The following is a 13,197-nucleotide window of genomic DNA, read 5'->3' as shown; positions in this document are numbered from 1 at the left end:
AATTAATGTTCAGTTAACACGATTGTGTATAATTAATGTTCAGTTAACACGACTGTGTACAATAGATTTTTTTACATGGTGTTTAAAACTTGTAACTAAGGACGACAATCTTATGATTTGATAACGGTAGTACATTCCTGACTTGTACTCTAGAGTACTAAAAAGAGTTGTATCCGTCCCCGACCGGCGGAGCAGAAGGGAACTTTAGGTTTGCAATCCGTCCGTCTGTCTCTCCGTCCGTCTGCCTGTCTATCTCTCCGTCCGTCTGTCTCTCCGTCCGTCTGTCTCTCCGCCCGTCTATCCGTCCGTCTGTCTCTCCGTCCGTCTGTCTATCTCTCCGTCCGTCTGTCTCTCCGTCCGTCTGTCTCTCCGCCCGTCTATCCGTCCGTCTGTCTCTCCGTCTGTCTGTCTATCTATCCGTCCGTCTGTCTCTCCGCCCGTCTGTCTCTCCGTCCGTCTGTCTGTCTATCTCTCCGTCCGTCTGTCTCTTCGCCCGTCTATCCGTCCGTCTGTCATTCCGAATAATCAGTTTTCCTCATTTTTTCGTCATGCTTGCAGATATCCATTTGATATTTGGTACATTGCTCTACCGTAGCCAGTTTCAGATTTTGTTCCAATCCTTCGATTTCTTTGTTGAGTTATGGCCCTTGGACCTAGAAAATCAATGCAAATACTCAGTTTTCCTCACTTGCCTTTGTAATGCTCTCATATAATTATTTGATATTTCATACATTGCTTTACCATGTTAAGTTACAGATCAAGTTCGAATTTTCCTTTCTCTTGACGAATTTTGAGGAATTCCAGGTAACTGATTCAAGCTGTACTAATGCATTCAGTGGTGGGTGTCGTTTATTTTTGGGCTTCATATTCTTCGAGTTGTCATTATCTGTCGTATATGGATTCTATTTTATGGGGCCTGGTCATTCTTATGCATAACCTGTTGACGTATTCACGCCGAATATCACACAGACGACTGATCATGGGGTCGGTAGGGACCGGTAGGGAACATGCATCGCTCTGCAAATACTTCTAGAAGCCTTGTTAATAGTTCTAAACACAGACATATACAGATCACTAATGGATTAAGATCGTAAAATGTCATCAATCTTTCAGACAAAGGAACTAGAAACACAAACAAACCATTTACAGAACTAAAGTTCATGCAATAGAAATGTTCATATAACAAAAGGTCTTTTTTAAAAATTGGACTTGTAATTGGAATCCAAATGCAAGTTCCATGCAGTTTAAATTTTTGATTTTGTTGACAATTTCTGGAAAATGACGAGGAACTCGGAAATCTAAAAACTGAGGGTTTTTATGAGTGATCGGGATATAGGGCTCACGGTGGATGTGACCGTTCAACAGGGGATGCTTACTCCTCCTAGGCACCTGATCCCACCTGGGATATATTTCCAGGGCTCCGTGTTTTCCCTACTCTTAATTTTTTACCTGTTATGGGAGTTATGAGATTGATCACTGTTCGTTTTCTTCACTTGTTCATGTGTGTCGAGGAGCATGTATTTTAAAGACACCAAGTCTCAATCTGAAGAAAGGGCACCTATAAAATGCGAAACGAAATAAAACGAAACGAATAAAGTCAGCATGTCGCAAATTCTATGGTCGTTATAAGGATATGATACAAATGCAACTTGTCATTAGGTCGAATGCTGTCTGGAGTGTTTCATACCAATCATTAGGTCTTTTTTGCATTCTAATTTTGACTATGGATTACTCCTTTTACCTGATCAAGATATAGGGCTTATGGCGGGTGTGACCAGTCAACAAGGGGTGCTTATTCCTCTTAGACACCCCTTCCACCTCCCGTATGTCCAGCGGTCCGTGTTTCTCTAACCTTAGTTTTATATTCTATATAGGAGATACGCTAGTTCATTAATGTTAAGATGATCTAATTCTGACTATTTCCATTATTTTCGTAACATGACAGGGGTCAAGCATCACGATAAAGCCATTTTTCTAACGGAACAAACACTGCAAAATGTGAATCATAAAAAACAATACCCAGTATAGCCTGTAGACTGAAGAACATCTTCGTAAGGGAAATTCCAAACAAATTTAGAAAAAAAAATATACTCAGCTATCTCTTTTGTGTTATCCCTCCTTAAAGTGACTGAACCCGTGTTCTTGGTCTTAAAGTGAGATATATATACTACTCAAAATTTGATAAGGATCATAGATATTTTTCTGTTTGAAAAATTAATAACTGCATAACTGGCAATATTGTGTCCAAGTGAAATCAAAAACGTCTTCAACAAACTTGCACGTGCATTTCATGCCATGGGAAATGCGTTTTTCATCACAGTTTATGCTTTTGCTGCCATTGCACGATTTTCACTCAGGCATCGGTGTCCGATTCTTTCTAAAATTTCAAACTCACTTGAGTGTTTACACTACGTTTATCAACACAATGCCCCCTCAACGTGTAAGGCGTCGCCTGACGGCAGAACAACTGGGCAGATGTATTGGAATGCTTGACGCTGCTAATGCACTAAACGTCAGCCAGAGCGTTGTAAACAGGGCCTGGAACCGACAGAAAACTTTTGGTACAGCAGCACACCGACATGGGGGTGGTCGTCAGGGGTCGACAACCCAACACCAAGACCATTTTGTGGCTCTTCAGGCACGACGCCATCCCTTCTGGGCAGCAACCAGCCTACGTAACGACCTCCTGAAGGCCTCGGGGGTGAATGTGTCCACTCAAACGATACGGAATCGGCTTCACAATGCAGGTCTCAACTGGAGAAGGACATGTATTCGAGTCCCTCTGACTGTTCGACACCGGCGGGAGCGATTGAACTGGGCTGAAGATCATGTCACTTGGACACAGAACGATTGGGTTCAAGTTCTGTTCACCGATGAGTCCAGGTATTGTTTGGACTTTACAGACAGGAGGCACCGAGTGTGGCGACGACAACGTGAACGTTTCCATGATGCCAACATCAGTGAACATGACCGTTATGGTGGTGGTTCCATCATGGTCTGGGGTGGAATCAGCAGGGATGGAAGAACAGATCTTCATGTCCTGACGAGAGGAGCAATGACGGGGGTGCGGTACCGGTATGAGATCCTCGATGTTTACGTGCTGTTGACCCTGAGTTCATCCTGATGGATGATAACGCCCGTCCTCATCGCGCCAGGGTGGTGGAGCAGTACCTTCAGCAGGAGACAATTGTCCGTATGGACTGGCCAGCGCGCTCGCCGGACTTGAACCCGATTGAGCATGTATGGAACATGCTGCAGGTTGCCCTTTCACGCCGTAGAGCACAACCTACGACTTTGGCAGAGCTCGGAAACGCCCTCGTGGAAGAGTGGAACAACCTTCCCATTGGAAACATCTGGGTGCTTATTGACAGCATGGCTCGACGTTGTCAAGCTGTCATTGATGCAAGGGGAGGCCATACCCGGTATTGACACTTCATCGACTAAGTGTAATGATGAACTATCTGTGTAATTCTTTCTCTGATTAGCTGTTAACTTTTTGTAATGAAATGCCTTTTTGTGTTGTTATCAGATTTTAAGCATTCCGTATTGATAAAATTCATGAATTTTCATTCATAACCTGAGTAAACACGTTTCTGAGTCAAATTTATGTCTTTTGTTATGTTAATGGTAAATTACACACATATAACCTAGTGATCCTTATCAAATTTTGAGTAGTTTATGTGTGTATCGGATAGCGGGTCCAGAAATTTTACCATTAATTGTGATTTTAAAATGGGGGTTCTACCCTCAAAATGTGTTATTGTACCTTTTTTATAGCATATCTGTACATAGTTGCACGTGTCATGAAAATAAAGAAGTCAATTATTTACTTAAATCTTTATACATTTTCAAAAGTAATGCTTTTTGAAACATTTAATGTGAGTGGTGAGAGCCTCGGGCGAAAACATTAAGTGTAGATTATCACTAGTTCTCATCTCGCAAGAAATAAACATCACTTTGCGACAAGGATTCAAAGTTTGGATCCCGGAAGTTAAGCAACACTTCTCTTAGTCACGGAAAACCTGTGTAATGGGCTACTACATTTTGATGAAAATTAATATAGGTACGATGTGTCGCGTCCACCTTTTAGCCATCGAATTTGAAAGTACCGAGAAAAAGACTTGTTTACATTAGAGCGAATTCGTGAATATTTATAAACAGATGGTGTAGATTTTCTCTGGGACAGCACAGCGGGTTACTTTAGATTCACTTTGAATGATTTGTTCTCTTTTTTATTGAATAAAAAACATTGAACTGACAATATTGAATGTTTTCATGAATTATTAAATTTTCACCACCTGTATATACAAAACAAGCAGCAAAAGCGTGCTATTTACTATAGGACAGCAAGTGTCCGTAGTGCGTGCTATTTACTATAGGACAGCAAGTGTCCGTAGTGCGTGCTATTTACTACAGGACAGCAAGTGTCCGTAGTGCGTGCTATTTACTACAGGACAGCAAGTGTCCGTAGTGCGTGCTATTTACTACAGGACAGCAAGTGTCCGTAGTGCGTGCTATTTACTACAGGACAGCAAGTGTCCGTAGTGCGTGCTATTTACTATAGGACAGCAAGTGTCCGTAGTGCGTGCTATGTACTATAGGACAGAAGGTGTCCGTAGTGTTATTTTAATTACCTATCGTTGCCTATCCATACGCGGTATTTTGGGATGGGTTTATTCTTTCATTTATTTTTTTAACTGTAAACAAATGCTATCTGTATCCAGATGATGAAAACGGAAGAAAATCACCTTTCTGAGCCCCATGAAAATTTCATATAGGGCTTAATCACTTCTCAGACTTTGTTGTGATATACTTATTGTTTTAAGTAAGAAATAAACTGCATACGTAAAACAGAGTGCTTTTATATGTACAAGATCACCGTTACATTGGCGTGAAGAAAAGAATAAAAACTAGATAACGAGGTGTCTAAAGAATGTGTTTATTATTTAGATACGTATCAAATATACAAGTTCTCAAACAACTTAGTTTTAAAAGAATTTAAGAAATACATTGCTATCGGAGACACACGATACAACGTTTTCGAACTTTATCGTTAAAACAAGGTTTGATGCGCTTGAGTGCTTAATTTCGTTCATTCATACAAACCATTCATTGACAATGCCCTTGGCATCAAATCAAAATCACTCCCACCTCGGCTACGTCACTGTCTCACCTTACGCGGGGATTCCCCTTAATTAAATCCTTACTTCCACCCGAAGAACAGGTGGAGCATATTTCACCATGTTACTAAATCGGAAGAGGGAGACATTTTAATATACCTGAATGCAACAGAACGTGTAAATTGTGTACAAATAGATATAATTACAGACTAATATCATACACTACATAAGTCCCGGAGGTATATACAGCATTTAAATATAGTATAGTTATAATGAAGTACAAGTATTTATATTGATGATGTAATACAACATTATTAGTTGTATGAAATTTTCCCAGTTTACCAATAAACAAATGCGATACGCAGATGTAGCCATTTTTAAACAAGTGATTTATTTATAAAGTACCGACGCTTCCAACAAAGAAATTGTCTTTTTTCTTTAATTTGGATAGCTGGATGCCCTTGCTTTAAATGAATTAGAAATATTTTCATCGTCACAACTTTTTTTTTTTTTTTTTTTCCCCTTTAATTTGAATAGCTGGATGCCCTTGCTTTAAATGAATTAGAAATATTTTCATCGTCACAACTTTTCTTTTTTTCTTTAATTTGAATAGCTGGGTGTCCTTTCTTTAAATGTTTTTAAAAAACATTTAAACTTATTCATTTTCATGTTTAAAAATATTGTTATCTAGGAGACCGAATTTATTATGTACCTACTGAAGACATCATATTATGTTGTCTAGGAGACCGAATTCATTTGCAACAAAAAATAGATGAAGTCACCAACTCTGTGGCATACAAGATCCAAAAAGCTGTAAAGGTGGAATAAAACAAGCGCTCTTTGATAAACGTAAGTGAATGCCACGAACTGAAAGGTCAAAGCGTATCCTGTTGTGAATGTGTACCCGATTCATTCTGCGTGGTGTTCAGTTACATCTTCAACTATCATTTTCATGCTACAACTTTTTAAATCATTCACAGCGTGTTGACAGGAAGTAAAAATAGACGCGAACGATTCACGACTTTTGTCCGGGTCGAACACACCTAGCTTCACGTTCTCAACTGAGAGGCACTATACTGTGTTTCCCAGAATTCAATGCATTCACTCTCCTCCGAATGACTCAGGTCCACGACACCAAGAATGGGGAAGTCGGATTTCAAGCACCCAGTACCCGGATTGGTCGACAGAGAAAGGCTCAAGGTCATGCATCGGAAACTGGTGCCAAGGAAATAACAAGAATATTAAGTTATTTTTAAAAGAATTTCATGCATCCTAAATATCAAACAAATCTTTAAGTAGCGATGGCTATATATAGATTTGTGTTGACTGGATTCAAAGGCAATGTGTGTCTTAAAATAACGTGGAACTCATCCTTCACATCATTTAGCTCTATCGTATTTAGATGATTTAATATAACATTGTTGAAATTGAAGTTTATCGAATTTGTCAATTAGCATATTGAAGAAATAAATTTCATTTATGGAAACGCATGACGGTATGAATAGCGGCGCGTCACGCCAGCATTCTTCATGAAGCGTTTTAGCTGCAGCAAGCATACCCTCGTGTACTTATAAAAACATTGAATTTATTTTTTAAATTCTCAATCGACTTTGCACGTGCGGGCGTGTTATCCTTTCAAGGTCATGGGGATGATATTTATTTTCTAGCTAATAACTACACTTGCTACAAACAAACTTTTTTAATAACGAAAATGAAAACTAAATTCATATTATTTTTTATAAGTAACATGAATACAATTTAGTGATTTACCGCGTGGTATGTAATTTATTCCAATGATTTCTTAATTTTAAAAGTCCAAAACAGTGGGGGGGGGGGGTATAAAGTTATATATGGAGGGGTAATATATTTCAACTTTTCAACATCATATCACATGTCCATTTTGTTTAGGAATAAATTATGTTTTATACTTACTACAACCAAACTAAGCCAAAAAACACATCCAGTCATCAATCCAGTTTTGGGGGTTTGTATCAAGTTCATTTGATTCATCGTTGATTTGGATAAAAGAAATATTTCAGCATTATATATTGGGGTTATTTTTCCCCCAAAAGCAGTACTGCTTATAGGTTACAAAGAACATATATCAGGTCAACATATTGTGGGTTTGTGGGGTTTTTTTTTGTTTTTTGTTGTTGTTTTTTTTTTTTTATATTCTTTCATATAATGCTATTATTCTCTTTTATATAAGTATTCGCACGACACTATCATTATCTGCTATCCCAGTTACTGTTATGTGAGGCAGTTGGGTTATTTTATTTATCATGTTGTTAATTTAAATCTTGTCTGTAATCAGTATTTCATATATGATTATATAGATATGTGCAGTGCAGAAGTGTGAACTCTGTCAGTATTACCGGTAGTACTTCTAAATGATTGTTATTTATTTTCATTGTTATAATTAATTGCCTGTTAACATGTACATGCCCCCCCCCCCCCCCCCCCCCCCCCCCCCCCCCCCCCCCCCCCCCCCCCGAGGGCCCTTGATTGGTGAATAAACTATTATTATTATACTACAATAATTTAGGACGGCATCAATAAGTTATAATGACAATTTCATAAACATGAAACAGAGCACGCGCCTCAGATAATAGAAAGAACTCCTTTTTTTAATCTCTTTATGTTGTGGCCACTGATTTCAGTTTAGAAGTTTGATGTAAAAAAAATTCCTAACACATAACATTTGTACTTGTGTACAGTTAATTATAATACATTGACGGGTTTTCATAATAATACTTATCAATATATAATTTTCTTAGTTTTACATATAAAGGACAAATAAATATAAAGTGTTACAACTGTATTATATTTAAATGCTATATTTACCTCCGGGACTTATATATATATATTATACATTTTCTATATCAGTAGTCAAGGCAATTTAATCAAATATACCGTAAAGCGTAGAGAAATGAAGAGCTTGAATTGTTTAGAATTATAGATTATTGGACAATTATAGATAAATGTCATAGAATGTCAGTGCATGAAATGTTCATTACTTCGTAATCATTTTAAAAAAATTCACACGAATGATTTGCACGTAAATAATTTTGATTAATGAACCATAAAAATTCTGTTCTTTTCGTTTAATTTTGCTTAACTTCCACGTACAGCACGATGTCAATGTCATTGTTTATCAGTGCAACGAAAAGGTACAGAAAACAGTCGTCAAAATTATAAACTTTTATAAATAAAACAAAATTAAGAGTAGGGCAAACACGAACCCCTAGAAACACCAGAGGTGGGGTCAGGTGTCTAGGAGGATCAGCATCCCCCGTACTAATCTAATAATGATAAATCATGGTGCAGGATGTAAATAATCGGGATAGATAAAATTACATGATAAAGGGAATATGTTAAAACAGGAGAAAATCAGATTTCGTAGAGAATTACACCGTCTTATTTTACATGATATAAAACACATTATGCTGTTGGAGGAAATTTTACAAAGTCGGACAAATACAATTAGGCTAAGATTTACAAGGGGTGTAGATGATGGAGGAGCGTAGGACACAAGATGCCTTTTTGATGTTAATTTTAAACATTAATTAATCAAGTCGGGGTTTTCTTTAAATACGGAATACGTTAGATTAGTACGTTAATTCGTCTGAATGAAGTTAAAATCGCAGGTACAATATATATTGTGATTGTTTAATTCGTCTGAATGAAGTTTAAATCGCAGGTACAATATATATTGTGATTGTTTAATTCGTCTGAATGAAGTTAAAATCGCAGGTACAATATATATTGTGATTGCTGGTCTCCTTCATCAAAATTAATTGCTTAATTAATGTTGTCTTCACACCAAAGGGACAAAAGTGTCAACATTATGAATCACACACCTGAAGTAATTTTATTGTTCATTTCTCATTAGCATATTCCTGTTTATCTCACGGTCGTCAAGCATTAATAGACGGATACACACTGAAAGCTGACTACACACCGCCAGAGAGCGCGTTTTGTGTAAGCGTGTGTACTTACAGTAATCTCAATTCCGATTGTCGTCATCACGTAGGATTTGCAAAAAAAAAAAAAGTTTTTTTCTATCATTAACGTAAAATTGTTAAAATTGGTAGTGGTGTGAGAGAATGTATGTGCGGTGTGAGTATATACCGTCACAACATTATTTTCATTCTCACTATCAAGGTCATTATTTAAGCTCCGCCTCCCGCGAAAGGGAAAAACCGATTCAAAAATAATTCGAAAACTTATAAAAGAGAGCGATATTTACATTTTGATCATTTTCAAGACTGTTCTGCTCCAGAAAACTACTACACGTGAATTGTAACATGTGAAATTCTTCATCATGCTCACTACCTGCGACTGTTTGAAGGAGACGGAGGACAAACAGTGTATGTTGAAATGTGTTGAAAAACGAATAGACGATGTATCAGAATTAGTAGACTTGATGCGGCGTGGTGACATTGGCCCCGCTTCCCATATACGAGTTTACAGACAACGAGCTGTCCAGTGTCTGTGCTGGAAATTTGACTACAGTTACAACCACCATTTCATTGTGACTGATGTCACCGATAATAAATTGACCATTCTTCACTACGCGCCAAAAAGGATTTCTAATATTATTTTGTTAAAAGGAGTGGCCGAAATCATTCAAGAGACGGTGGCTGTTGAAGATGACGAAGAAACACTGGACTTTGAGTCTGGGGTATTCCTAGTGACCGCGGACAACTACCCACGGACTCCCAGCCAAAAGTGTGAGGCTGTGACGCGGGCTAAACGACGGCTCGGGGAGAGACAGTACTCTGTGTTCCATAACAACTGTGACAGTTTTGTGTCTTGGACACTGAGCGGAAATTCTTACTCACACCAGGCCATGAATGCAAAAGGCCTGCTACTGTGTATCGGTGTCTGTGCGCGGTACTGTATCAGGATCTACCGGACCTTAGAATTAATTAAAGACTCTGTGGGAAAATTACTGGCTTTGTTTGGCGAATAGAGAACAGGTTATACTAATATCTATTGTTACAAATGTGTATCGAATATTGTACATGTTATATTTAATTTATATATGTTGAATATAATACTCTGTTGTGAAGAAATCCTATTGCTTTCTGTGATGCTACTGTTGTTGTTTTTTTTATTAAATGCTGATACAAATATATTTTGTCGCTGGTTCTGTATTTAGGAATATAAAGTTGGTTGGGTTTTATTCACCCCAGAATATATATGTAATAATGGTGTAACTTTAGACAGATCCGCATCCGTGACGGAAAACAATAAACTACCCACTTATAGATAATATAGTTCAAACATGGCAATACTTTTATATTTCTTATCAAAATTTAAAAAGGATTTTATCGTTGAAGTTACTCGAACTTGATGAGTAAACATGGATGTACCACAAGCAGTATATGTATATTGAAAAATCGATGTACTTTTGTGTTTGGTGCAGTCTTTTCGATAATAAAAACATCACGACAAATGGATGACAGAAAATGAAGAGAACGGGAGGCAAGTCGTTACTGTCCCCGCCCACTAAACACGTGGTCGGCAGTGATGTTCATTTCGAATATCGTTTTAGGGAAAAGTAATTGACGTTTTTTCTTCCAATTTCATCATTTTTATCACGATCCCCTGTTATTACAAATTTTAGATAACGACCACAATACTGAAATGACGTGCATCGTAGGGCCATGGGTCGGGTTTGATTTTGTCACTTTGTGAAAAATCAATGATGGAATGTTGGGATATTAAAGAATTTCAGTCATGGAAAATTTCAAAAAGGGCTTAAAGTGAAAAATATCACAAGATATTTCACAGAAAAAAGTTTGAAATCATCTGTCGTGTATTATCGAGATTTATTTCCGACTTCTTTTCGTTTTACGGTAACTTTGTCAACTTTTGCGGGTGACCAATGAATGTAATAGGCAAAATACGAAGTAGTTAATTATTTAAACAGGGGGTGCTACAGTATGCTGAATTAAATAAGTCATTTATACCAAACACTATGTAACACATCAAAATATGTACATGTATTATATACACGTATTTTGATAAATTGAACTAAAGACGTTGAATGTACTGAACTAATTGATGTTTAAAACCCTCTATAGATAAAAACGGGGTTTTCCTAACTGAATTGTTCAATAAACGGGGGGCTTTTTGATGTTTGGTATTCTAGAAAACATACAGGTATTCGTCATGCTAAAAAAAAGTGGACACTATAAATGGTTAAAAGTTCATCTACACTGCACGGCCTATCGGAGAAACAATATTCTTTCCGTCATAAGTTTCTCAAATCATTCTACTGTACGAATAATATGTATTTAAGATAAAATTAATCTTCAATATTATTTGTACACGACTGCATTTCGCCTATATTGACATGAAAGGTTCATGTATAAGTAGAGCTTGTATATTGATCTAAACAATTAATTGACGAGATTTCTCATTTGTAGTCGTTTTCAGTAATTTTCAATATTAAAAACCTCGATAAAGATGATCGAATGAAAGTGGAGATCCTGCATAGATAATTGATGTATCCAGCCACACATTTGTAATTTTCTCCATACTGAATACTCACGGAGAGAAGAGTAAACATCGTTACATGAATAAGCCAGACATTTGTAATTTTCTCCATACTGAATACTCACGGAGAGTAAACATCGTTACATGAATAAGCCAGACATTTGCAATTTTCTCCATACTGAATACTCACGGAGAGTAGAGTAAACATCGTTACATGAATAAGCCAGACATTTGTAATTTTCTCCATACTGAATACTCACGGAGAGTAAACATCGTTACATGAATAAGCCAGACATTTGTAATTTTCTCCATACTGAATACTCACGGAGAGTAAACATCGTTACATGAATAAGCCAGACATTTGTAATTTTCTCCATACTGAATACTCACGGAGAGTAAACATCGTTACATGAATAAGCTGTATGTCAGTGTATGTATTACCAGGTTTTATAATTTGAAAAAAAAAGTCTGATCTGTTTGGGTTTTTTTCATTTCGTTTAGTGATTTTCTATAAAACATCTGCTGATTTTGACTATGCGTATTTTGTTTTATTTTTCATGTTTTAAAAATACATCGAGGGAAATCACCCCGGTATACACCGTTTGAAACAATTAATTTACATAATCACGCTTGTTTACATCCCCCACTCCAAAACACAAAAAACAAACTACACAGTGCAAGCCTGTTGTACATATTGTAACATGTCGGATTTCATGGGATAGGATTTCAAACGAAAACCACAAGTGTTATATACATGTTAGAAATCCGTACATACACATGTACGTTGTGTATAAATGTGTGTAGTATCCGACGTAAAATATAAATATTGCCAGTAATATCTGTATGTGTCTCCTCATATATTCTGCCATCTACGTACCATGACACAAGTATATATGTATATGTAATTCAAAAACCCTGGGGGGGGGGGGGGGGGGTATTTTGTATACCTGATGCAATCCATGAATCTTGTTTTCCAATAACCATTAACATTTAACGATTAACATTCGACCCTCAATGGATAAAATCTGTAAAGTGTATTTTAGAAAATCATAAATGAATATGGAGCATATATTTGTAAACATATCCAAACATCTTCATCCCTGGCATTTTAATCCATTATTCATGGCTATTATCACCGAATAACAGTTTACTACATCTATCTATAGTCAGCGCTGTCAGCCGGGGAATACCCTCTTCATTCAGACGTGACCACCAGTGTAAAAATCTTTTTACGAATATTAAAACTTTAAACAAGAAACACATGTATTCATAAACACGCATCATGTATATGTAACGTTTGCCCTTTCCCCCTCAGAAGTCTCGTGATTTGTATCACGTGATTCATCCTTAATTGTTTCTCCTAAGGATAATTAAATGATCAAAGTTTATAAAAAAAAAAAAAAAAAAAAAAAAGTTTGAGTACGGGAAAGGCCTTCGATATTAATTGTCATTCCCTGTTAAAACGCTACAGAGAAACAAAATCATACAAAGAATTGCAGCTTTCGACTGAATTAAGCTGAAGTTTAGCCCATCATTGATGATAAAAAGAGGAGGGAATCAGAGATCTCTG

General features: G+C 36.9%; 1 protein-coding gene across 1 annotated transcript; it reads left to right on the top strand.

Moving 5' to 3' along the window:
• The first annotated feature begins 9,334 nt into the window (after positions 1-9,334).
• LOC125665592 (uncharacterized) lies at positions 9,335-10,258 on the top strand. Its single transcript, XM_048898307.2, has one exon. The coding sequence runs from the start codon at positions 9,445-9,447 to the stop codon at positions 10,093-10,095; it is 651 nt and encodes a 216-aa protein (XP_048754264.1). The 5' UTR covers positions 9,335-9,444; the 3' UTR covers positions 10,096-10,258.
• The last annotated feature ends 2,939 nt before the right edge of the window (positions 10,259-13,197 follow it).

Source organism: Ostrea edulis, chromosome 1 (genome assembly GCF_947568905.1).
Source record: "Ostrea edulis chromosome 1, xbOstEdul1.1, whole genome shotgun sequence".
NCBI classification, from domain to species: Eukaryota; Metazoa; Mollusca; class Bivalvia; order Ostreida; family Ostreidae; genus Ostrea; species Ostrea edulis.
This window is presented reverse-complemented; position numbering and strand designations above follow the sequence as displayed.